Genomic DNA, 27,100 nt, shown 5'->3' with positions numbered 1-27,100 from the left:
ACTTGTTTACCTTGGGAAAAGTTCTCTTAAGCCAATACACAAAAAACTTCAAACACTACCCATAATTCTACTTTTAGGCAATTATTCCTATTTCAATATTTCAGTCCAATATTTCCAATCTTTATCTCATTACTTTTTTAATTGAGTTTACTGGGCTGACATTGGTTAACAAAACCGTACAGGCTCCAGTGTACAGCCTATGACACATCATCTGCAGGTGGCATTGTGTGCCTTTCTGAAGACACTTCTCAAATATACACTGAGAGTCACAGCAAATATCAGGGCATAGCCCCCCCCTTGAGTCTCCTGTCTCCTCGGAGCGGGCGCTGGGACAGGACCCCCGCGCTGGTTTCTGCGCCCGGCGGGCGGGAAGGGGCTTCCTCAGGGCCTCCTGCGCTGAGCTTTGAAGGCTTCTCGCCGCAGCAGCTCCTGGCTTCCCCTGCGACCCGCCCGCAGGGCCAGGCCGAAGCCTCCAGGGGACAGCGTTTGAAGCCCTGTCCCTGCAGGAAAACATGACTTCTCAAACAAATTAAAAGCGAACGGTTTTTCCTGTGCCTCCCCCTTCCGGATTTGTTCAGCTTTCTTAAAACTAGTTAATTTATCTAAAATGCACTTTAAAAATCATATGCATTTCCCTAAAACTACAACACGAATTTTGAATTCGTAAGAAAATTATATTAAACTCAGTAATTCCAGAGGAATCAATAATAACCCCTTGTTTTGAAAGCTGAAATTTTACCCAACCTTCCTCATTAAGTAAAAATATCATCTGCAATTCTGGAAGGAAACCACGCTGACACTGATTTCTAACGACAGAAATCCGTCCGTCCACACGGACAGTCCGACAGGACAGAGCGGCTGCGGGGACCTGTGCGCATGAGATCCAACCCTTCACCGCCCGGCAGGAGAACCGCGACCCAGCGCCGAGGCTGTAAGGGCCTCGAGCACCCCCGACGCGCGGGGACGTTGACCGAGAAACTGCGCCGCGGGCACTGCGATCCGAGTGGACGGTGCGCGTCTGAGCCTGCGCAGAGCAGCGGGCGGCGGCGGCCTCACCGGCGGCCAGAAAGAGTGGCGGGCGCGTGGGAGGGGCGGACTGACCCAGGCACACGCACGCGCACACCCAGGAACGCGCACACGCAGGGACGCGCACCCAGGGACGCGCACTCACGCACACGCACGCGCACACCCAGGGACGCGACCCACGCACGCGCACGCGCACACCCAGGGACGCGACCCACACACGCGCACACCCAGGGACGCGCACTCACGCACACGCACGCGCACACCCACCCGGAGCGAGGGCCTGTCTCCCGCACAGTCCGCATGGCGAGGCGCCCACACAGCCGCGGGGCGCAGTGCGCGTGCCGTGTGCGGGCTTCGTGGGAGCAGTGAGAAACCGCTCAAAGGACAGACGGACACCCGGAAGGCGGGAGGCACGGGGCTCGTGCCGCTGGAGGAACCTGGAGTAGGGGTTGCGGGTTTTGTAGGTAGGCAGGGGAGGGCCCGCCTCTGGAAACGCGTTCTGGAAGCCGCTAGGGGCCAGTTGTCCGGTTGTCTGTCTGTGGTGCCCGCTAAGCGCTTAGTTACGTCTGCAACGTGGTTTTGAAACAGCCGTTCGCCCGGACACGTGCCGCAGAGGTGGTGGCGGCTCTGGCATGTTAGTGGCAGGGTGTCCTGTCCCCTGCACAGTTCCTTCCACTTTGGCATAAATTTTAAAATAATTAAATGGTATTTTTAATCGAAATACTTGTCCCTCCACAAATAAGCCAAATTGAGATGTGCCAGGTCGATTATGAAAATTCAGGAGTAATCTGGCCTCCAGGTAACACGCCCACCGTTCCTGCCCCTTTGCACGGGAACGAACACGCTCTGAGAAAATGGTAACGCGCGGCTCCTGTGCGGAGACTCAGGAGACCAACCCCACCCAGCCCTAACCCCGCCCCCGCCTCAACCCTAAACATGATATAAAAAAATTAACATGAGCAGCAAATTCATAATAGAAACTTATTCATCTTTTCATGCTGACCGGCACTAAGGTGTTATTCCCAAGACGCACAGGAGATGGCAGAAGAGAGTCACATTTGGAACATTTGTAAAGGCGACCCTGTTGTGCTATGAAGCAAGTTTCAACAAACTGGAAAGGATTAAAATTATATAAAGCATGTTTCTTGCTCTTGCATTTAGTCTAAAAATCAGCAATAAAATTGACTAGAAAGTCCTTATATTTAGAAGTTATAAAATACACTTCTAATTAACCCCCTAAATAAATTAGAGTTAGAAAATAATTATAACTGAATGATAATAAAAATATTACATATTGAAACTTAAAGAAAAATGTGCAGTCTTAAGTGCACATATTAGGAAAACGGAAAAGCTGAAAATTTACAAGTTTTACACCCATCCTAGGAACCTAGAATAGTAAATAAATCCACAGAAAATAGAAAGGAAATGTGCACGACAGTCATCTGGAAGGGTCTGTACTTAACACGAAAGCAATTCTTACCTCTTGGGGTAGGATTTTGAATTAATTTTATTTTCCTGTATGTTTAAGTTAGCTGCAACAAACAAAGCCACTTTCATTAAAAAAAAAAAAAAAAAAAAGTACTACAGGAAAACATGGGATAGTTTAAATAATTATAATAACCTAGATTGTTGTGGTGACGACACCAGAAGCCTTTTTTTGCTCACCCAGTTTGGTCTCTTGACAGTCAGGGGAGGGGGGAGCAGGATTCTTTCTAATTGTTTAGTCTAAAATCGCTCCCTTTCCAATTTGTACTTAGTGTGCAGTTACAGCAGTTCTGATAGAGGAAACTCCTAAGCTTTTGGTCTCTAAAATTGATCTGAGCCTGGGTCTGCCATTTACAAGCAATGTTCTTTTTGACAGGGAATAAACTTCTTAGGGTCTTTGTTTTGTTACTGATAAATTTCTCATTTTTATAGCTTACAGCATTCATTGCTGAAAGACCTTGGCTTAAGACTTGGCTCTGCTCCTGAGAGTCAGTAAGGTTGGACCCCAAATGCTCAAAAGTAAACCGGGACCAGAAGTTGTGCACTGGTAAATTCGGTGTCTGGTCTAGAGGATGTACCCACAGAAAGGGGGTCCCATAGGAATTGCTCACTTAAATTGGCACCTGAGACTTGACCCCAGAAACAGTCCAGGTGCTCTTTGCTGGTCTTCACAGGCTGGCTGTACCTGCTCCCTACCACTGCTCACCTCAAGGCCCCCTCACTTTCCCATCTAATTTGCTCTAGGCCCCCTTGCTCACCTCACATTTGGTCTCGCCCCAGGTCTCACAACCAAGCCCCACCACCGGCATGGAGGCTCTACAGTTTAGGGCCACCTCACCTGATTGTGGGCAGAGCCTAGTCCCTGCCCAGCTTCTCACCTCTAGTCCCAGGCTGCTGTTTGTCTCATGTCCAGACCAGCTCACACCTTTGTCCGGGCTCTGCCTCTCACCTCCACCTGGATCCCGCTCTGGCCTCAAGACTAGACCCATCTCTTGTGCATTACTTTAGGTTTTAGTGGCTCATTTAAATGAAAACAGCCAGGAAGCAGATATAGTTGTGGACATGCAGAAGAAATAAAATAATCACGTAGACTTTATAAACTTAAAAAAATACTCTGAAAAATAACTTGTTCAAAAAATAAAAAGACAAGCCACATCCTGCGAGGAAATCTTTGCAAAACACATATCTGATACAAGATTTCTGCTCCAAATGCATAAAGGACTATAAAACAAACAACCCCAATAAAAATGGGTAAAGATCTCAAACACCTGGCTAAGGAAGATATACAGTGTGGACAAAAAAGGGGTTTTATGGAGAATAGCCTGTTTGTGATCTGATCATAAAGTCCTAATTGAGTGGGTCTTGGTGGAGAGTGAAACCCAGGCACATAACTTCTTTAGTAACAGACTTCTCTTTGCCTCACGCATCTCCACGAACAGGTCGGAAGTGCTCCGGCCGCCCCGGCGTCCCCGGGGTGAGCAGTCTGACGCCCCGTCACCCACTCCGGCCGCGCTCCCGTCGTCCTTACGCTTCCTCCTCAGTTCCAGATGCATAAAAGAAACTGCCACGCCGATGCTCCCTGGAGCATTTCAGGCAGCAGGAGCCCAACAGCCCCAGGTCCAGGGCTCCTGACCAACAGCAGCGACGCGCCTCGCAGGTTAGGGATCCCCCGGAGAAGGTGCAGGAGGAAGGGGCCACCCCGTGTCCTTCGCGCTCATCTCGGGTGGACACAGGCCCCGCGCTGTTCAGTGCATAGGGGATCATGGTGAAGAGGAAAACGGAAAGAGCACAGCTGACGAGACAAAGGCCGGTTCCTAACGCGGCGCAGGCCCCTCCCTCGTGGTCAGCGTCCGTGGCGCTAGGTCAGCTCCCTGAGCGCGCACGAGCGCCCCTACAGCCTGAGGCCCGCTGCTCCGCTCGACCCTCCTGCCCGCGCACAGCCCTTTCACGGGACCTCCTGTCACCCAGACTGTCTTCCTGGGTGCCCCGCACCCTCGGGACTGCTTCCACGCTGCGTCGCCTCTTGGGAGCGCCCCGGGCACGTGGCGGCGCCCAAGGGCCCGTCCCCTCGCGGGGCAGGCGCGCCGCCCGGCTCCCAGCTGCACCGCCTCCTCCCGCCCCGCGGGGCTCCAGCGGGGCCGCCCCCTCGCCCTCGGGCACGAGCCCCGGGCGTGCGCCCGGAGAGGCTCGGCGAGCAGGCTGCTCACGACCCACGCGGTCCTGCGGCGGGAGCTTCAGGGCCACGCGGGCCTCCGGTCGGTTTCCGCCTGCCGGCGGCCGTGGGCCCGCGTCTCCCCACGTGCACCTGTCAGGGCCCAGCCCCGAGGCGGTGAGGACGGCGCTCGGCTCGCGCGGCACCGCGCGGAAAACAGAGGCCGCCTGAAACCGTTCAACCTGTCAGCGCTCAAGACACGCGGCCCCAGAGCCTCAGCTCCTACCTGGGACCCGCTGAACACCCGCCTCTGCGTCGGGAGGCAGCGGCCCTGGCGCCCCGGCTCCGCGGCGACGCCCCTGCCGGATCCAGGAGACTGTGTGCGGGCTGCAGCGGGGCAGCCGGCGGCGCGGGCGGGCGGCAGGTGCAGGCCCCGCCCCTCGGGGCGCGCCCCCGGCCCGGCCCGGCCCGGCCCCGCCCCGCTCTGGGAGGCTCTGCCTGGCCCCGCCCCCGCAGGCCCCGCCCCATCTCGCCGTCGCGACGTCCCCGGCCCTCCTCTTCCTGGCAGAGGCCCCGCCCCTCCTGCATAATTTCCTGTGGGCGCAGGAGGGGGTTTCCCCGAGCGGAAGTCCCTGTCCGGTGAGTGGGCTCTGTGCTCTGAGGTTTAAGTCCGTCTTCCACGCCCGGGGCTCGGGGTCCTAGTGGGGGTCACAGGCTCCCTCACGCACCCGTCCCGCTGGCCGGGAGTCCCCGCTGCCCCGAGGGGCGCCGACGCCGAGCGCTCCGACTCCGCCTCGGGTCAGTTCCGGTTCCGGTTCCTGTTGCTCGGAGGCCGCCCCTTCCCCGCGCAGTGTCCAGTTCCCGCTTCGAACGGAGTTTCTCGCTTTATTCCTCCTTCGCCCCTCAGGGCAGCCTCGGGACCCCGTGCCGCCCTCGCCCGCCCCCCAAACCCCTTTCGCGGTCGCGGCCTGCGTGGGCCTCTGCCCGGCAGGCGAGGGGCGCGCTGCTCCGACGCCCCGTCCGGTCCCAGCCCCGCTGTGGCCGCGCCGCCGGGACGCGCTCGCCTGTCCGGTGTCCCCTGGCGAGGGCCGAGGGCAGCTGGAGCCCACCCCGTGCGTGTCGACGTGTGGCGGGGGCACGGGGAGAAAAGAGAGGCGAGCTAGGACCCGGAGCGTGAGGGCTTGGGAAGGGCAAACTGGAGAGCGGTGGCGGGCGGCGCTCCTCGGTGCGCATCGAAGCCGCGTTCGGTCGTTTGCGGGTTATTCCTGCACCGGCGCGCACGCGGACACTCCCACGCCTCGGCTTGCTTTGGTCTTGCAATGTTCATGTGATAAAACCAAAATCCTTCCTTCATGCCCTTTGCCTTTTTGTTTGCCTTCGGAAGGTGTCACCTATTTCATACTATATTATGTTGCATTCAATACTAATACTATATCGTTTAAGAATGTTTAACTTGTCTTTTTTTTTTTCGTGGAACAAAGCTCTTTTTAAATTTTTATTTGTTTTTCAAAGTATTACAGATGTCTCCCTTTTTCTCCCCATTGACCCCTCCACCTCACCCCGCCCCACCCCCGTCCCCAGTCCCTCACCACAGCATTCTCTGTGTTCCTTGGGTTGTGCATATATGAATATAAATTCTTTGGTTACTCTGTCCCCCTCCACCCACCCGCCCCCCTCCGTCCCTCTGAGATTTGTCAGTCTGATCTATGCTTCCATGTCATTGAATCATTTCTGTCCAGTTTATTAAGTTCTTTACATTCCATAGATAAGTGAGATCATGCAATATTTGTCTTTCTCTGCCTGACTTATTTCGCTTAGCATAATATTCTCCAGGTCCTTCCATATTGTCCCAAAGGGTACAAGATCCTTCTTTTTTACAGCTGCGTAGTATTCCATGGTGTAGATGTTCCACAGCTATTCTATCCGCTCATCTCCTGATGGGCACTTGGGCTGTTTCCAGATCCTAGCTATTGTAAATTGTGCTGATGTGAATACAGGGGTGCATATGTTCTTTCTGATTAGTGTTTCAGGATTCTTAGGATATATGCCTAGAAGTGGGATCACTCGGTCAAAAGGCAGCTCCATTTTTAATTTTTTGAGGAACCTCCGGGCTTTCCATAGTGGCTGCACCAGTCTGCATTCCCACCAGCAGTGCACCAGGGCTCCCCTTTCTCCACTCCCTCACCAGCACATGTCATTTGTTGATTTGTTTATGGCAGCCATTCTTACAGGAATGAAGTGGTACTTCATTGTGGTTTTAATTTGCATCTTTCTGATGATTAGTGACGTTGAGCATTTTTTCATATGTCTTGGCCATCTGTATGTCCTCTTTGGAGAAGTGTCTATGCAGGCCCTTTGCCCATTTTTTAATTGGATTGTTTGTCTTCCTCTTGTTGAGTTGTATGAGTTCTTTGTACACTTTGGAATTTAGCCCCTTATCAGATACATCCTTGGCAAATATGTTCTTTCAAACCGTGGGGTTCCTTTGTGTTCTGAGGCTGTTTTGCTGTGCAGAAGGTTTTGTCTTGTATTAAAGTTTCACATAATACAGGTTCAGATGTAATTTGACCTTTTTAAGGTTATTTTGTCTATATTTTCCACCTAAAATAAAAATTGAGTAAAAATTGACTTTTAGGATAATGGTCACATTTTATGTGAAATTCTGCATGTGACTTTTAAATATGGGTTGCACCAAACTTATGCAGTTACTAAGGTTTTGGTCACCATTCCTCTAGTGTAAGACTTTGCTTTGGCAGGCTTTTTACATGTCATTTTTATGTCCTCAAAAAGTCCTAAAATTTCTTTACGTAGGTCTGCCAATTTTTTTCAGATGGGAGTTACACTGTTTGGTGTTGTAAGTAGAAACTGATTGTTTGTTTGCTTAGTTTTAAAATTATTGTTACTAACAGGAAATATTGATTTCAGTATATTCAGAATAGTTTGTTCACTTATAAGAATATTTTTAAGTGTGATAGTTACAATAGATTACTCTGTTTTTCTTGAGTGTGCAGTTTGCATATCATCTGAGAATAAATGCAATTCCAGCTCTTCAACACCATATTGTATCTCCTTTCTTTCCTGCTCTTCCTCTGGTCCTGACTCAGCGTTTTCTGCTTTGGTGAGTGGCAGCATCCCAGGCGGAGCCCCCTTTTCAGCCTTAATCTTTAGTGGAACTGCTTCTTTGTTTACTGCTAAATATGTGTGCTGCGGTTGTTTCGATTAACAAGAATTATTCCCCACTGTGTGAAGATTTTCAATTATTTTTAAAGATCAGAAACTTTTCCAAAGGTCTGTTGATGTGATCTTTTTTAAAAAATTATTGTATGAAAGTAATAGGTTTCCTAGTATTGAATCATCCTTTCCTTACTGCAGTAACTCCAGTTGACAGTGTTGCAGTAGTATTTAACCATGGCAGTACTAGCCAATGGCTAAAATCAATAGCTGAATGGCTAAACTTTTATTAATATTTTTTTGTAAAATGTTCTCAGGGAAGATTGTTGATACAGTCTGCGACTTTTTCTGTGTGTATGTATATTTTGCTCAGCCTAATGGACCAAGGAGAACAGACTCCTTTTTCTCCTTCAGAGCAGTTTCCCTTACTTATTTAGAGAACTCTCACAAATACATTTTGGAGATTTTTATATATAACGTACATATTAAAACTGCCTAATCTGATTGTTCTTATTTGTGAGTTACTATTCATGGCATTTCCTTGGAAATGAATCAGTTTATTCAACACATAGAAATTAATAAGAATAGAATTCTTCCCATTTTTCTTATACTTTAAATGATTGCTTTTAAATAAATAAGTGCTGTTTTAATTGCCAGTGTTATCTTTTCATGAGTACTTTCTAATTCCTTGGTTTCTTTGTCAAATATATACTGATTTTTGTCAAATAAGTTTTTCGTTTTATTCTGTTAATTTATTTAATCTTTTTATTCTTTTAACTTTTATTAATGTCTGCTAACTTGTGAAAATTTCAAAAGCCAAAAAATTCATGTTTCCTTTTTCCTTCTCTTGGTTTCTAAATATTTTTAAAGTCACTGAAAATTTTTGCCTTAACTATCACTCAGAGACTTCAAACTTGTAGTAGCAGTTTTTGGTGTAAACCTTCTCTCACCCCGTACAACTGACTGCAGTCAGTCATTAGTGTGTTCATCTTATCAGGGATGCTATTTCCACCTTGAGCAACTTTATTTCTTCTCTCTCAGCCTCTATTACCCAGCATTGATTTCTAGGATACTTCCTACTTTTGTTCCCTCCTGATAATTTTTAAGTGCATTTAGACAGGCCTTAGGCAGGGCTTCTTTACACTGTGCCCAGCCAAATATAGTTTAGTCCTTTGCTAACATGTCTTTCGGTTTATATACTAGCATAGCATTGTAACTTATTATTTATTTGTTTATTTGACTTTAAATGCATGAAGGGGGTGGAATATAATCTTTTTTTCTTTACCGCATGCCCAACCTTTAGCACTAACTCTGATTCATGTAATCATTGCTCAATAATATATGATAAAATAACAAAATAGTTGTTTTCTTTGTATTTCCTTTTCTGTTGCTCTCTTACTCTTTCACCTGCCCCATCACAATTTCACTACCAACACGTTATACCAGACAACCGTCATCTAATTTTTTTAAACGGATTTTTAGAAAGAGAGGAAGGGAGAGGGGCACAGAGAGAGAAACATCATTGATTGGATGCCTCCTGCACAACGCCCACCAGGGAACTGGGTATCGCTCTCACAACCCCGGACATGTGTCCTGACCAGGTATCAAACTGACCTCCTGGTTCCCAAGGTGGACACTCAACCATTGAACCACACCTGCTGGGCAACTATCATCTAATTCTTATAATTCATCAAACATTTCTGAATCGTTTTACTCCATTCTCCAGCCAAAGCCTCCTTTACAAACACAGATCTATTCCTACCACTTTCTTTCTGTTCTCCAGTGGGTTCTCACTAGCTTTATGAGAAGGATCAGTCTTATTACAATGACTGCTGGGCCCTAAGCTCTATTTGTGTGCCACCTTCTCCAGTTCAGATCAATACTCAACTGCCCTCTAGTATGTGTTCTCACTTCCTGGAGCACATGTATCTTGTCATGTATCCACGGTATTATTCTGTTTCCTGAAAACAAAAACAAACCTCTGAACCTATTTTTATCTCTGCAAAATTTTCTGTCTTTTCCCAAATAAATTTTTTAAGTGCCAGATAAATTATACATTGATTTCACGAGAGCTTTCCCACCTTCACAAATGAAATACTTGAGTATATGTACACAGAGTATTTTTGTCATTATTTCTTTAAATAATCTCTTCTAAAATAGATTTTTAACCCCATGAGGGCAGATTTTCTCCCAGCTTTATTCAGTATAATTTCACTCCCTGATACAGCCTTAAGTCTGATTTGATCTGAAAGATATGCATTATGACAAAATGAGATCATCACTTGCCTCAAGAATGTTGGAGTAAATAGGCTGAAAAGGCAAAACATACCGTAGATACGTGAAAGTTAAGTTCTTGATTATTTACAGGTTTACTACATGACTAATAAATAGTAAAACTTTTTTACTGTCAAAAGTAATTTTGCCCGGCCAGGCGTGGCTCAGCAGTTGAGCATCGACCTGGGATCCAGGCGATCGGAGTTCGATTCCCGGTCAGGGCACATTCCCTGCTTGTGGGCTGCAGCCGATCAATGACTCTCTCATCATTGATGTTTCTGTCTCTCTCTCCCCCTCTCCTTTCCTCCCTCTGAAATCAATAAAGACATATTTAAAAAATAATAATAATTTTAAAAAGAAAATAAGAGTATTTCTATGGGATGAAATGCCTATACCTAAAACAGAAATAATACCGCTTGATTTTTCTTCAGAAATAGTATCACCTTCTATAAAGAAATGTGAGGCATTTATATGTTTAATTTTCTTTGAAACATCAGTTTAAAAATATCCTATTCAGAGATAGAAAGTAGAATGGTGGTTGCCAGGGGCTGGAAGGCAGGAGTAATGGGGAGTTGTTTAATGGGTTCAGCGTTCCAGTTTACACAATAAAAAGAGTCCTGAAGATGGATGCTGCACAACAGTATGAATGTGTTTCACACCACTAAATGTATACTTAAAAATGGTTAAGATGGTAAATTTTATATATTTTACCACAATTTAAAAAAATGAAATAGCCCTGGACTGTGTGGCTCATTTGGTTGAAGTGTTGTCTTATGCCCCAAAGGGTCTCGGGTGTGATTCCTGGTCAGGGTGCATACCCAGGTTGCATGTTCGGTCCCTGGGCAGGGTGCGTATGGGAGGCAACTGATAGATGTTTCTGGCTCTCTCCCTCTCCCTTCCTCTCTCTCAAAAAATCAATTAAAAAACATATCAGGTGAGGATTTAAAAAAGTTTGGGAATATCTAATATTTTGAAGATTGTAGAGTTTTACAGTTCTTGGGACATTACCTAAATCTGAATTGAAGAGACCAGCAGTGTACAGACTGTTCCTTGCTTTGTAGTAAAAATGCACATTCTAAATCCTGAAAAATATTTTCCTTGAATATATAATTATTTTATATTTATACAGAGTCAGACTGATGCCCACAGCCTGAGAATATGTTGGTAGCGTACAAATTCTCCTACAAATAAAGAGCAGAATAGATTTTCCTGCTGCAATTCTCTACAGTACTGCCCAGAACTACCAAAATCCATAGGATAGTACAGTTTCTGGGGAAAGGCATGAAGTTTGCCTTTGAAACTCTTAGAAGAAATACAGAATTAAATGATATAATTTGTTTTTCTTAATTTACTTGGCTTACATAAGAAGGAAAATGCTTCCTTACAGAGGTATTGATAGATTTGCTCGATTTGTTCTTTAGATTAATTAGATTCTTTAGATTACAATGCTAATGTGGTTATCAGCTCCATTAAAAGAGAGCCTACCATCAGAATGGTGCATTTTCTAGAGAGAAAGAAGCTCTGAACTCTGGAATGTTGTGGCAGCATCCTCAATAAAGATTTGGCTTCACTAGATTTTCTGTCTGTTTGGATTCTGGTGAGTACTAGAGATTTTCACTAGAAGGGACAGACCTCCTTTATTTTATAAATGAATTTTTGCGAAGGGAAGTGTTAATTTTGTTGGGAGTTGAGTGAGGGGATCTCTTAGGAATTGACATTCAAACTGAGGTTGAATAAGTAAGTATGGGGTGGGAAATTGTATTTGTGAATTTGGGTGGAAATGAAGGATAATTGTGAACAGTGTAGGAATGATAGCAATACTATATAGTGTTTGTTATGTTCTGAGTATATGACATTTCAAACTTCAGATATCTGGTGGAGACGTTAAAGAGATTGTACACTAGATAAAGGGTAATAGGGGAGTGGGAGCTAATGTCCTGAGACATATTTCACTTTAAGTGCATGTTGGTTTAGAAATAGAGATATGGAGCTCAGACATGAGTGTTGTCACTTTCAGTTTGGAAATAGTAATGGAAGGAGTGGAAGCAACTGAGTAAGCGTGTGAGAGCCAGGGCCGTGTGTGCAAGTGGGAGGGATGGAGGGTTAGCGTGGAGTCTTGAGATCTGCCAACAGTACTGCTCAAGTTCTTCTTAGGTGGTAGGGAGTCGGAATGAGCAAATTAGCTTGACGACCATCAGTAGACAGGGTTAGAGAAACCTAGGGGAAAGTATGTCCCCAAAAGAGGTTATATCACACTTACTTGGTTCCCAGTAAAAGCCTGAGGTACATACATTGCATTTATTTATGCAGATGTTATTGGTGGTGATGCTAGCCAGATGGTGAGGGGATGTGAGCTTAAGGCAACTGCACCTTCAGCTTTTAGTTGGATTGTAAAGACAGGAGCAGGAGAGAAGTATCACAAGAGGAAGTAGTTCAGAGGAGGTTTTAGTTTAAAGATTAGATTTGATGGGTTTAAATGATGGGATACACTGTAACAAGAGGGAGAAGTTGCTTGTAAGGAAAACATACATTTAAATCAGTAATACAAGGTTCCTGACAAAATGGAAGAGAAAGTGGTCCTATTGGAGACCTTAGACTTAGCCAGGAGGAGAAGAGCTCTTCGACTTAATAGGAGGAGTAACTAAAGGGTATAAATGCAGGAACATTGATGCATTTTCTGATAAACCTAGGTAACTTGTCAACTTACAAATAGGAGATATCTCATCTATTGAAACTGAGGGGAGTGTGAGAGTGTGCGAATTTAAAGGCATGGAGAAAGTTAGAAATATTTTGGGAGCATGAAAGATTGGTTAATTACCAAGACATGACATTTTGAAACCACTGTGAGGTGAGACTCCTCTGCAGTCAGAGACAGTCCTGGTGGAACAGGCAGATACTTGGAGATACCTTGTGTTGGGGGTCTCCTTCAGCAGATGTGGTAAATAATCAGTAGGATATAGGAAAAATGTTGGTCTTGGTAAATACCTATTGAAATGGGTAGCTGAGTTAAACTGGGCAGTAGAAATGAGGTTGGAGGCTGATGTCTGGGAATTGGGGCAATGTGGGGGTTGCCATGTGGTACAGAACATGGGCATGGGAAATACTTTTAGTTGAAAAAGCAAGAAGGAGAGTACATTGCAAAAACAGTGGTGCCTTAGAGTTTTCCTTTTATTGTCACCCGAGGATATGTTTTTATTGATTTTTAGAGAGAGAGGAAGTGGGGGAGAAATGTTAATGTGAGAGAGAAACATCACTTGGTTGCCCCCTGTATGCATCCCAACTGGGGATCAAACCTGAAGCCTAGGTATGTGCTCTGAGCAGGAATTGAACTCACAACCTTTTTTGGTACATGGGACAACACTCCAAACAATTGAGCCACCCACCCAGGGCATAGGCCTGTGAATTTTAATATTAAAGGTACTATTCCAGCTAAAGTCCAGGTATGGTGTGTAACCCTTAAAGAATTTGAGCTTAGAAGGCGGGTGGAGGCAAATTCAAATTATACTTGTGTCCCTCTCTAATGTGTGCTTATGTGCATTGTGCATGCTTATATGCATGTGATTTTTGTAGCATTACCAAAGTTTTCTGAACCTCTGATCATGTCATTTATTACACTGATAAATGAACCATAAACAGCAGGGTTATTTTGAGGAATAAATAAGCAAATGTATGTACATCTCTAAGCACAGAATCACATTTACTAAAACTTTACTGTTACAGGTCACAAATGGGTGAGTTAAACCTATTTCTGTTATGACTCACTATCATTTGTCCATGAAGTGCACATAATTATTATTGCTGTTTTAGGAGGGTTTATACTTCATAAATGCTATCTCAGACACACTGAAATAATGAAATTAAGGGAAGTTGCAGCTAATATGACAGGTAAAGGGCAGGGTTTCAGCTACCACTTTTCTAATATATCAGATGGAGCAATGAAATTTTCTCTTAAAATTCCTTCATTCTATATCTTACAAGCCTACTGCCCTGTGAAGATTGTTGATCTTGATAGTAGTTCTATGACCCACCTACTGACATTATTATCTGATACAGGGGATCTTCAGGGATAAGTTTGCAAGGTCAGTGACATTCATTCCTCTAAATCGGGTGGAGAACCTTTTTTTTGCCAAGGGCCATTTGGATATTTATAACATCATTTGTGAGCCATACAAAATTATCTACTTAAAAATTAACTGTGAAAAAAGCTGCTAGATTTATTGAATTTCGAATTCTGCCTGCGGTTGCCTTGGCAGGGCCAGACAAATATATTTTGGCCCATGGGCCAGATGTTCCCCACCCCTAGTATAAATGGAATAAGTCACTGAATTGATTAACCATATCATAAGATATATTCCTAATTTTCTTGGTTCATAAACAAATTCATGCATGACAAATCTAAAAGTGAGTGTTGAGGGATTGATATTCCTGGAAACCTCACTTGAAGGAGACAAAATGATTCATGACAATAGTATCTGGAATGCCAAGGACAGGAAATAGTAGGAGTGGATTGAGGCACCAGAGGGCAGGATGGAGTTGGAGAAACATTGTGTACAAACTAAGAATAATTAAGCCTGAGAAATTTTACAGTGTTTACTGGAGGTGGGGACACATGTGACATGAGTCAGGGATCTCTGTGTTTTGGCATCAAGAGGGAATTAAAAAATTCTGAACACCATGGGTTAATTAGCTTACAAAACTCATGATTTTCACACTCCTCTTTAAATTGAAGGTATTTTTATCTTCTTTTGACCCTGGTAGAGGAGAGCTCTCCCACTATTTATCTTAACAAACACTGCTGTTTCTATTGGTTGGGCTGGGGGCTGCTTCCAGGTGAAGCATTGGGGCTTCATGACAGTTGGGTCATTGTACATAATGAAGTTTCACAGCTTCTTTCTCCTCCCTCAGCTTTCCCTCCTGTTGCTTAGACTGCGTGTCAATGAAAATCCAGAAGACAGTTGTCAACTGAGCCAGTGACAATGGAGTCACAAGTGAGTTGGGAGTTACTCTACTGAAATGCGTCTCCATTGCCAGTATATGTGTGTATTTCTCCTACAGGCATTGATGTAGTAAGTATACTTGAGATTTTTCAATGATCTGAGTTTCAGTTAAGTTTCCCCAGCACTCTGGAACGGTCGTGTTGGGTCAAGGACATATGGTAATCTCTTTCTCAACATTAAGGTATTCCAACCTCTGTTAATGCCGTGTATTTACAGGAGAGATTAGAAAGGTTTCATTTTCTCATCTCATTCATGGCCTTACACATTAGCCATATTATTAACTGTAATGGCCTTAGGATTGAGGTGATTGTCGGTGACAGATGAGGGAGGAGCAAAGCACTGTAGCCAGAAGAGGCGGCAGGTGTTTCCACAGCTGAGCTCAGTCGGCCAGCGGTACAGGTGCTGGCAGCAGTGCTGATTAGTGTTGCGGGAAAACAAATAACAGTTATGCCAGAAAAGGCAGTGAGGAGTCATTTATTTTTTTCAATTTCAAACCTCTTAAAAGCTTTGATAGAATATATTTGTGCTTTTTTTAATCCTCATTTGAGGGTATTTTTTCCATTGCTTTTTAGAGAGTGCAAGGGAGAGAGAGAGAGAAACATTGATGAGAGAGAGACACTATTGGTTGCCTCCTGCACGTGCCCCGACCAGGGCCGGGGATCAAGCCTGCAACTGAGGTACGTGCCCTTGACCAGAATCGAACCCGAGACCCTTCAGTCTGCAGCCGACGCTCTAACCACTGATCCAAACTGGCCAGGGCTATTTGTGCTTTTTGAAATCTAAGAAGGAAAACTAAAATTCTCATTATTACTCATATCCCAAATCATGAATTTTCTTTTTGTTATGTCCCCTTTTTTCGAATTTGATTAAGCGGAGGCAGTGCATAGGGAGTATTGTTTGCTTAATTTGGGTTGTGATTCAGGAAGAGTATAAAAGGTCGAGTAAAACGTAAGGCCCGGTGGAAATTTTTGATGAATTAAAGATGCCAGAATAATCAGGTGGCTTCAGGTATGCTCGAATAGAGACAAGATGAAGAAACAAAAATGGTGACAACTGGTATTTGGATGTCCCAGAAACATTGAGAAACAGTGGCCTCAGACCATAGGAAGAGCCAGGATGCTACTGTCCTTTAGAACAGAAGTCTCAGAGTCTCTGGCTTGTGCTGCTGAACCATTTATCTTTATACTTTGTAACAAACATCTGAGTTGTGTGGAGATAAAAGGCTGCTCCTGCTGATTCCCAAGTCCTGTATGAAATATGTTCAGTTTTGCAGAATTCTGGACATTGCTTCAATATCCTTTGTTATTTATTGAATAATAATAAGCATGGAGCTTGTTTTTAATGTTTGCTAGGCAGTTACCACTGTACACGTGCTCATTGGATCTTAAAATATTCATAACTACCATTAACCTGCTCATTGATGAGGAAACTGAGCGATAAAGAATAGTCTGGCCCGGCCAGGCGTGGCTCAGCGGTTGAGCGTCAACCTGGGATCCAGGCAATCAGGGTTTGATTCCCGGTCAGGGCACATGCCCTGGTTGTGGGCTCAATCAATGACTCTCTCATCATTGATGTTTCTATCTCTCTCTCCCTTTCCTTTCCTCTCTCTGGAATCAATAAAGATATATTTAAAAAAAAAAAAAAAAAATAGTCTGACCGTAGTCATGGTTAGAAAGGGGCAGGTCGTGGGCACTGTAGTCCTTGTGACGAGCTGTAGGTTCCCTTGAAATTGGTGGAGATGATTGTTTTAATTATACATTTTCAAGTACAAATTTTGTAATCATGATTTGGAGTCATAATTACAAGTTTATTGGGGTATCTCCAGGTTATATTACACCACATCTCGTGATAATTCTTTATAATGAAATTTTATATACTTACTGTGGTTATATCTGAAAGTCAGTTGTCCAGGTCAGCAATGAGATGACATGACCGAACCCATAATACTGTTTTAACTCTCTATACACTCAGGCACCTCTTCCTTAGTGACCTACCTGCACCATTCTCCCATGGAGATTGGCAGTCATTGCCCTGTCTGAAACAATGCCCATAATGTTTTAGGAAGCAGTGTCCTTCGAGGATGTAGCTGTAGACTTCACCCAGGAAGAGTGGGCCCTGCTGGACACATCACAAAGAAAGCTCTTCACAGATGTAATGCTGGAGAGCATCAGTCATCTGGTCTCGATTGGTGAGTCTCTTAATATGTATTATGTATGTATGTATTTATTCACTCAAAAAGCTTTCCCATTTTTATTCCAAACTTTGTCTTGATTCTTTCCTAATTCTCACACCTACCTTACAACAAGTTTCTTTACTTTTTATTTATATTTAGTTTGTAATTTTAGTAGAATGTAATCTTCCTGACACAATTTCATGTCTTACTTGCTACTCAATTTCCAGCTCTCAGTGGTGGAAACTCACCATTTTTGAATGGGGAAGTACATGTATTGATTTTTTTTAAAAAAAATGATTTTGCCACAGGGACTGTGCTTAGATCAGAACACAGTATTAAAAATAGGAAGACAGGTTGTTTTCCACATAGAAATCAGATTTTTTTCCTGGTACAAGTGTCTATTAGATTTTTTGGGCTATAATCGTCAAGCACTGTGAAAACTTGTATTTTCTCACTGAATAAAAATATTGATGATTCTGCAGTCTGTCTTTGAACTTGGGTATGAGCATCAGCAGTGATAGGCCCTTACTATCTTTTGGAACAAGTTCAAGAGCTGTCATTGTGCTGGTGAGGAACTACCTTTGTTACTTTCAGGACTCTCTTGTGGGCTGACCTTCAGAGGTGTCTTATTCCTTCCCACTAGTTGACCCTGTATTGATGGTCACGTACTGTGATCAGCACAGAACTCAGAATCCACATATCACTTTCCTACAAACAGGCAGTCAACTCTACAAATCAGATGTGATTTCCCATTTGAAGGAGGAAGAGCAACTTTCAAGAGAAGGGATTGGTGTTCTGCAAGGCCAGAGTCCAGGTGAGCTCCCAGAAGCTGTGCTTCAGTAAGAGAAGGGGCCCGGTCAGTAAGTGAGTGGGCCCTAAGAATGATTAAATGAAGATATCTCAGGTTAGTGATGTTTTTTAAAATGTAGGGGACAAATCCCTAAGATGTTATACCTTGCAGGTATCAACTTCTAGTCAAGTGTTTCTCATTATCTTTAGGGAAGTACATATTCATGTACTTATTGGGGTTCTCTGTTTACCCTCACCACTCCACCCTAGATTTCCATAGCTGTAGTTGAGCCCTATAACTCCATCTTCAACACCCACACTACCCTGGAGCACTGATTATGCTTTCATGGTTGACAACAAGGCCATCTATGACATCTGTTGTAGAAACCTCAATATTGAGGACTCAACCTACATTAACCTTAACCACTTTAGTAGCCACTGCTACTAAAGGTCGTGTGCTCACTGCTTCTCTCGTGTTTGATGGAGCCCTGAATGATCTTACAGAATTTCAGACTGAACTGGTGCCGTAGCCCTGAATCCTCTTTCCTCTGGCTACACATGCCTGTCATCTCTGCGAAGAAAGCAGCTTACTGTGAACAGCTTTCTGTAGTAGAGATCACCAATGTGTGCTTTGAGCCAGCCAGCCAGATGGTGAGATTTAATCATTGCCGTGGCAAATACCTGGCTTGCTGCCTATTCTACTTTGGTGATATAGTTCCCCAAGATGTCAGTGCTGCCATTGCCACCATCCAGACTAATTATATGATCCAGTTTGTGGGTTGGTGCCCCACTGGTTTTTAAGTTAGCATTAATTAGCAGCCTCTCACTGTGGTACCTGGTGGAGATCTGGCTAAAATACAGTGAGATATATGTTTGCTAAGCAATACCACAGAAATGTCACAGCTGTTGCTGAGGGCACTTTCCTGGACCACAGGTTTGACCTTGTATGTCATGTGTGCCTTTGTTCACTGGTACCTGGGTCAGGGAATGGAGGAAGGAGAGTTTTCTGAGGCTCATGAGGACATGGCTGTCCTTGATAAGGACTGGGAAGAGGTTGGAACAGATAGTGCTAAGGACAAGGATAAGGCTAAAGAGTATTAACTTGCCTGCTGTCATTTTACACTCCACTGTCTTGGGACTGTCTTATTTTGTCGTTCTGTGACACTGTCTATTGTGTCCCAGACTTGTCAATAAAAGTGATGTTACTTTTGTTTTTTACATTCACAAAATGTCCCTTTTCGTAGACCTTTTCTGTGAAGATTATTGCTTTTTCTCCCCAACTTGCCATCTTCGTTTTATTTTTCTTATATTCTAGTCCAGAAAATGTCAGTTGTTGATGTCTGTAGTCTGTGTTTCTTAGAGTATTCCTTAATTTGACATGCTTTCCCATTTATGTGTTAATATTTGAAACATACTCAAATGGGCATTGGGTCTCTTCAACAGTTTAATCTCCCTAATGCAGCTGTAAACAACTTTTTTCCAGTCATTTCACATAGAAGAGATGATTTTGAGAAACAAGAATTGATATCTACTCAACATTTCTACAAGGACACATCCCTAATCAGTGCAGTGGTAAGCTTTATGGGTGTGAACCTGTTCTTCCAAATAAAGACCTGGGAATTAAATAAGTTATGAGTTTGGCACAATTACCTGACTAATTAGAGTTGGTATCAAGGGCTCTCGCAGCAGAAAGTTTTCCTTAGTTTGGTTTTAGGGAATAAGTCAAACTGTAGTCAGAACCATAACATGAGGTCTTATAAACACATGATTGTATAATTCTTGCTTATGTGCCTAATCTTTGAAACATAACATCTAAAAGTTAATCAGGTATCTCTGCAGTTGGGATGCCACAAGAGAAAATCTTTATGCATGTGGGAGAATAAGACCTCATGTTTATATAACTAATAGGAACAGTTTTAACTGGAACCTATCACTGAGTGATTGCTCTAGAATTTACATGTAGAGAAATGAATAAAGGAATGAATAAATGTGGGTAAAACTTTGTCTCTCATTTCCTTTCAAAAAGCAGAGATTTTACACTCAACAAGATCCTTTTGAATGTAATGATTTGGGAGAAAATTGTACTGAAATCTTAACATTGGCTCAGTATGTGATACCTCACGTCGGAAAGAAACCCCATATCATACAAGAATTTAGAAAAGTGATCAGTTACTTTAATCAACATAAACAAATTGATGCTAGAAGTAAATTGTATGAGTGTCAACGTGGGAATGCTTTGATTCAACACTCTGCTGTTAGACAACACAATAATACTGAAGATGGAGAGAAGACATTTAAATGTCACGTATGTGGGAAAGCCTTCAGTAAAGGTTCTAACCGTAGACGACATGAGATGATTCACACTGGAGTGAAACCACATGGATGTCATCTGTGTGGAAAGGCCTTCACTCATTGTTCTGACCTTAGAAAACACGAAAGAATTCACTTTGGAGAGAAACCATATGGATGTCATCTGTGTGGGAAAGCCTTCAGTAAAAGTTATAACCTTAGACGACATGAGATGATTCACACTCGAGAGAAACCACATGGATGTCATCTATGTGGAAAAGCCTTTACTCATTGTTCTGACCTTATAAAACATGAAAGAACTCACTTTGGAGAGAAACCATATGGATGTCATTTATGTGGGAAGGCATTCAGTAAAACGTCTTACCTTAGACAACATGAGAGAACTCACAATCGAGAGAAACCACATGAGTGTCATCTATGTGGGAAGGCCTTTACTCATTGTTCTCACCTGAGAAAACATGAGAGAACTCACACTGGAGAGAAACCGTATGAATGTCATCAATGTGGAAAAGCCTTCACTGATTCTTCTGTCCTTAGACGACACAAGAGAACTCATACTGGAGAAAAACCATATGAATGTCATTTATGTTGGAAAGCCTTCACTGATTCTTCTGTTCTTAAACGACATGAGAGAACTCACACTGGAGAGAAGCCATATGAATGTCATCTATGTGGGAAAGCCTTCAATCACTCTTCTGTCCTTAGAAGACATGAAAGAACTCACACTGGTGAGAAACCATATGAATGCAATGTATGTGGTAAAGCCTTCAATAGAAGCTATAACTTTGGACTGCATAAGAGAATTCACACTGGAGAGAAACCATACGAATGTTATCTATGTGGAAAGGCCTTCAGCAAATATTTTAACCTTAGACAACATGGGAAAACTCACACTGTAAAGATTATAAGTGTGGAAGATTCACCACCCATTGTTTCAAATTCTAAACACTCTTGAGGACTCACACATTGAAAACACACCAGTTTGTAATCAGTGTGGAAGAGCCTTTATTCATCCTTATTTCATTCAACCGAAGTTAATTCAAGATGGAGGGAAGCCCTATGTGTGGACTGACCTGGAGGACTCAGATTGTAAAGGAATGAGTGTGTACGGGTCTTTGTTCGCAGTTCTCTTAAACAAAATGGAGAAATTGGAGGCTGGCCCTGGCGGATGAAGTTAGGTGTGGTGCCTGCAGTGTGGTGATGGTGGTGGTGGGGAAGCAGAGCAGGTGGCTGCAGCAGGGTGTGGGTCAGGGGACTGGTGAACAGGGAGGCTGGGGCTTGCAGGCCCCCATTACAACAGGATCTGGACTGCAGCCTGGACCACAAGGCACTGCTGGCTAGAGCCACTGTCACCACACACAGGGTGGTGGGCACTGTGGCAGGGATTCTGGAGCACTGTGTGATGTACCCCATTGATTACATCATGGTGAGACTTGGACTGGCTCTGAATGCAACCTGAGGTTGACCCCACCCCTGGTTCCTGTCCAGAGCCAGGACTCCATCCAAGAGCTGGAGCCGACATGAGTTCCTTCATGGCTCCTGCCACCACCACACAGTTTGACCATACTCCATGTAAGTAAGTTCTCAGCTGGGAGCTGATCCCAGTCAGGAACCAGGACCCACTTCTAAACATCAGTGAGATCTGAATCAAGACTCGAATGAAAATCTGTCAGCCCAAACCCTGAGTCTCAGCTGGGACTAAGCAGGAGGGTGGGCATGGTATGAGAACAAGTGCATGCCGCTAACTTAAGGTGAAGCCAGCTGGCATGAATCAGACCCTTAGTGCCCTGAGATGTTCTCTGGGCAAGTGCTTTTACAAGATCCTGCTGTGTCCTCCCTTAGAAGTGACAGAGCAGGAACCAGAATCTCAGATCTGTCAGCTAGGTAAAAGATTTAGTTAATAAATCTAACCCATGAGTGCTTGGGGGGGGGGGGGGGGATGGGAGAAATCACATGTCAGAGAAATTTTATGTATCTAATCAATGTAGATATACCTTGATTTATAATTGCTCCGTTAAACAAATTAGTAAACTGCACAGGAGAGAGATTCTAGCTCTGTAATCATTGTGCACTACTCAATTTAGCACCACTCTTGGTGTGCACAAGAAAATTTAGTGTCAGTTTAACTGCTAAAACAATAAATAAGTGGAAAAAATCCACTGCTAGGAGGGCAAAGTCTTTTGAAGATTAGGAGATAATCTATGCTGAAAAAGTTACTCAATGAAAAGTGGTAAAATGTTACTAACCAACACTTGTGAAACAGTGTCACAAATGAAGGAATCTTTTCAGTGACTTCTCATTACTTAGCACTAATCTCACACTGAGAAAGTGGATAAACCTTTAGGCAGATTTCACATTAGAAATTTTAGAGTGGAAAAAGTTCTAGAACTATTAAGCGTACAATTCAGCAAAAAATTCATAATTTTGCCACAGATTTGTTACTGAAAACATGTAGGATAAAATGCACAATTGTAGCACTTTGGGAATGTTGAATGCAGAATTTTGGAAGAAATAATAAGGTCAAATTAAAATGCTTAATACTGAAAAAATGCAAGTATTAATTGGTGGTAAAAATTACATAAGTTGGTGAAATTCCAGTTTTCTTATGCTGGTATGAATACATGTGTTTGGGTCAGTTATAAAATATTAAATGTGAACTAAAACATACAGGATACAAAATCATGTTCTAACTGTAATATTAGTGTTATGTTTATTGAAATATTTTAAATGAGAGAATGATTTACCCCTATTTTTAATATATAAAATATTTAAATCAGAATTTTGACAATAATAATGACTATATATGGGAAAAATTGTCCACAACCAACAACATGGACTCACATTAAAACCTTGATGCTTTCTCATGGGAATCTGGTTTAATTATCTATACTTCCCTAATTTAATGTTTTGCTGATGCAATTGTGTCGAACACCCCTATGCAGCACCTTTGTCGTCACCTGTCCCTTTTACCATATAGCACTGCTGGCCCTGATGAAAGTCGGCACACATTTTGTTCCTCTGCCATATGTCTCCCTGTTGCTGCTAAAGTGTGAAATGCTTTAGCACAGCTGGGCTTTCCTTTAGTGACTTTAGAGGGCACATGGTCATTACCTGATCTGCAGATAGGTGTGCTTCCTTGGTGTTCGTGTGACTTAGAGGGTAAAGGTCTTTATGGGCTCTGAAAGTATGTGTTTAGTGTGGAACACTTACGTTTTGTGTGTCATTTGGACTGTGTCTCAGGGTTTGCATGTGCTGAGAGGATGTTGTGGTAAGTGTGGTCATTGTCTTTTCAGAGGGTGCATGGGGCGAGAGGCATTGTCCACCTGGCATTGTCCACCTGGCATCAGGTCACCAGTCATCACCCCTTGAGCACCAGTGGAGTCATGCCTGTGGGCCCTGATGCGACTTGAGATAGGAGGGGCCAGGTCCTTATCAGTAGGAAACTAGATCCCAGGATCTGAATAGTTCAGAGATTAGGGACGTGTGGGCATCAGTGATTGCAGCACTGAGTGGGAGAGTTCTTGAGTTTAGGCAAAAGATAGGGGGCTGAGTGACGGAGATTTATGGTTGAAAGCTTGGTAAGTTTGTGGATTAAGGATGCTAAGTTCTCTACTAGGGGGAAGAACTAAAACCACTTATAAGCAGCAATCCCAAGGCAAAAATCTAAGGTGATATGTGTTGTTGGAGGAATGAGGGGCAGACCCAGAAATACCTTTGGTAAGGCAGAGGAGGCATGGGCCTGTTATATCAGCCACACCTTTTAAAGCCCCACCCCTACTAGGCCCTACACCACTGGGTGGAAGCTCCACACTACCTTTGCACATTCCAGGGTCAGGCCTCTCTGGCCACACCCTCTTTGACCCGGGCTTGTCTCCCCAGTCTCATGCCAACCAAAATGGAAAAAGGGGGGCAGCAGGGTGTGGGGAGCTCCCATTGCCCATGGTTAAGTATAAGAAAACTGACTTTTTGCTAATGACTAACTTTGGTTGTCTCCATATAACTGGGTTGTCAACCAAGTGACATTAGAATGTATTTCATGAAACAGTTGATTAGTTCAATGACTTAGTTTGGTGGGATCAACAGCATCCATTGTGCACAGTTACCCCTTAAAATCCCTGCATCATAACGTAACATGGGAGATGAAATTAATGGGGAAATAAAATATTAAGTTACTGTTTTGGTAGAAAACTGAACCTTGATAAGACTTGTACAAGGGGAACAGAGTGAAGCTGGCTGACCTTTAGTTTAATGCAGAACTTATCAGACCCCCAAATGGCAGGGCACAGCACGGCCAGCTACATTCGGATGCACAGTCCACAGGGAAGGAGCTCACTGGTCTTCCACCAAAGTGCACTGTCCAGCTTTGGGAAAGTGAGACAAAGGAAAACCTCATCACAGCTGAATTCCATGGACACACCCTGACTACACAGGCATTCAGCCTAGTCAGGGCTTTCTTCCCCTGGGACACACCGCCGCTTCCTTGATTGGATTTACTAGGAAAAAAGTTAAACATCTCTTTAAACGATGGGGAACAAAGACGACCATTTTGAAGGGTATTTTGAAAGTAATGTTTTTCTTTTATACATATTTGGTCTCATTCGAGTTCAGTTTTAGAAAACATACCTTTTAGTGAAACCTTGACCCAAATGCCAGCAGCTTAAGATACGCATTTATTTGCGTGGGAGAGAAGAAAGTATTTTCCATTTAGGAAAAAAGACAACGCTTGTCTTTCCTAACTTTCAACATACCATACAAATGTACAGCTGCTGTAACACTTCACAACTTCTAGGTACAGGAATAATGAGACAGTGATGTTTTTAATGATTATTGATTTTTAGAGCGAGGAAGGGAGAGGGAAACATCTAGATGGGCTGCCTGCTTCATGCCCACCACTGGGGATCAAGCCTGCAACCCAGGCATGTACCTGGACCAGGAATGGAACTGGCAGCCTTTCAGTGCAGTAGACAACACCCCACCAACAGAGCCACACTGGCCAGGGCGATACAGTGGTGTGTTTGAGCACTTGGTCAAGGTTTCACATAAAAATACCACCTCCTTTTCTCCTACATTTGTAAAATACCAAAAATTGTCCTCTGGCATCCGAGTCCCTTCAGGGATTTTAAGGAAACTGTGCATGACCTGAATTCTTAATTCCTGGCTATTTGGGCTCGGTGACAAAAGATCAAAATCTCTAAAGATGGCGATTCACTTGAAATCAGACCAGAGATCCTGGCTCAGTCCATTTCCTAGGACTAAGGCTGCACTGTGTCCACTGGCCACGTGCAGTGGGACATGTACAGGTGGTGGCTCTCATGCAGTCCACGTGGTACAGGTACATGCACGGCAGAGATCGAATGGGGTCTCTGTGAACAAATTCCATCCAACAGATGACACACTCCTGGATCTTCTGCTCCATCTCTCCCATGGTTGTAAACTCCTTTTGGCAGATGCTGTATGTGCAATTATATTAATTTCCTAGAGTACATTCCTAGAATGAAAGACTGGCAGAATTATGTGGCTGTGCAGTGATCATGCCAGCTGCTCACCTGAAGGTTGCAGGGTGCCCGTGCCGAGTGGGTCAGTTTCTCGTTCCCCACCCGGTGCACTGCCACCACTTAACCTTTCTCCAGTGTGAGAGACAGTAAATCTCACTATTGTTTTATGTTTGAGAGGTTAAAATATTTCATGTGCACCTTTGGAATTTTTATTTCATATTTGGTGAATTGTTTGTTTTCCTTACAATTTTTTCATGCAACTGAATACTTACAGAAAGAGCTTTTGGTATGTTAATAACTATTTCTACCATGGAGACCAAAAATATTCAGGGTTTTGTTTTTTTTGTCTTCTAATTTTCTTTACGGTTTTTGGGATCCATAAAGATTTAAAGTTTTATGTGGTTAAATCTTTAATGTAGCCAGTTGTTTTCTTTTTTATAAGGATATTGACCATTGTTATATTTCAAAATGTCTAAATAATAATAAAAGCTTTAATTATTCTATGTGAAGCAGCCTTATATGCCTGCACTTGCCCTGACCAGCTTGTAGAAGTCCTTCATAGTATTTTATTTAGGGTGTTTCTGGTACGTTTCCTTTTCTTTATAAATTTTTAACCAGATATTGGTGCTTCATGATGCCAACAGTATGAAACTGGAAAACATTCCATCTTCTATATTTTGAGCACATGTTGGAATAATTATATTTTGGATTTAGTAAAATATATTATGAACATTAATTCACTTTTTTTTTTTTACTGCGACTACAGCCACCAAAAAATTTAACATTGGGTTGTTTCCACTGGACAGCGCCGACGTCTGGGGCTGTCCTGGGCACGCAGGGCTCAGCAGCCCCTCCAGCTTCTGTCCACTAGATGGCAGCAGCACGTCTCCCAGGCGACCACCAGCGTATCTCCAGACTCACCGAAGTCCCAAGGGGGCAGCATCTTCTGGTTGGGAACCTGCCCTGTGGCCGTGAATGCAGGTGACAGTTCCTGCTATGAAGGGCAACCTTCTAGAAGGATGTGAACAATATTCTGAATTGCTTGTAAATAGAAAGCACTTGAGCCGCAAACCTACCTATGAAAGACAACCAGGAGCGCGGGAGGTCTGAAAGCCAATCCCAGCTGAGCTGAAGTCCTGGTGGTTTCCGGGTTTCAGCGGTTGGGTTGGAAACTCAGCTACGCTGGGAATCCCTGCATCTGCCTCTGACCGCAGTCCGGGAGGTCATC

At 43.7% G+C, this 27,100-nt stretch overlaps 1 protein-coding gene across 7 annotated transcripts; it reads left to right on the top strand.

The window, feature by feature from the left end:
• Positions 1 to 5,230: 5,230 nt before the first annotated feature.
• On the top strand, positions 5,231 to 26,600 carry ZNF596 (zinc finger protein 596). 7 transcript variants are annotated; one of them, XM_081130851.1, is made up of 7 exons: positions 5,758 to 5,775; positions 7,475 to 7,517; positions 15,014 to 15,096; positions 17,167 to 17,293; positions 17,997 to 18,092; positions 19,551 to 19,639; positions 20,094 to 26,600. In XM_081130851.1, the coding sequence occupies exons 3-7, from the start codon at positions 15,085 to 15,087 to the stop codon at positions 21,330 to 21,332; spliced, it is 1,563 nt and encodes a 520-aa protein (XP_080986977.1). In that variant the 5' UTR covers positions 5,758 to 5,775; positions 7,475 to 7,517; positions 15,014 to 15,084; the 3' UTR covers positions 21,333 to 26,600. The 7 variants fall into 7 exon arrangements, with proteins under 7 accessions (XP_080986980.1, XP_080986975.1, XP_080986981.1 ...); XM_081130854.1 differs by lacking the exons at positions 5,758 to 5,775; positions 7,475 to 7,517 and adding an exon at positions 5,231 to 5,302 and having other exon boundaries at positions 20,097 to 26,600; XM_081130849.1 differs by lacking the exons at positions 5,758 to 5,775; positions 7,475 to 7,517 and adding an exon at positions 5,231 to 5,302.
• The last annotated feature ends 500 nt before the right edge of the window (positions 26,601 to 27,100 follow it).

This window comes from Miniopterus schreibersii (genome assembly GCF_964146895.1).
Source record: "Miniopterus schreibersii genome assembly, chromosome: 2".
Lineage (NCBI taxonomy): Eukaryota > Metazoa > Chordata > Mammalia > Chiroptera > Miniopteridae > Miniopterus > Miniopterus schreibersii.
Note: the sequence above shows the minus strand (reverse complement) of the source record. Positions and strands in the feature narration are given on the sequence as shown.

Coding starts and splice junctions, on each gene's coding strand:
- ZNF596 (XM_081130849.1), top strand. Junction 18,093..19,550: donor TCTGCAAGGCCAGAGTCCAG/GTGAGCTCCCAG, acceptor ACTTTTTTCCAG/TCATTTCACATAGAAGAGAT. Junction 19,640..20,093: donor CATCCCTAATCAGTGCAGTG/GTAAGCTTTATG, acceptor CCTTTCAAAAAG/CAGAGATTTTACACTCAACA.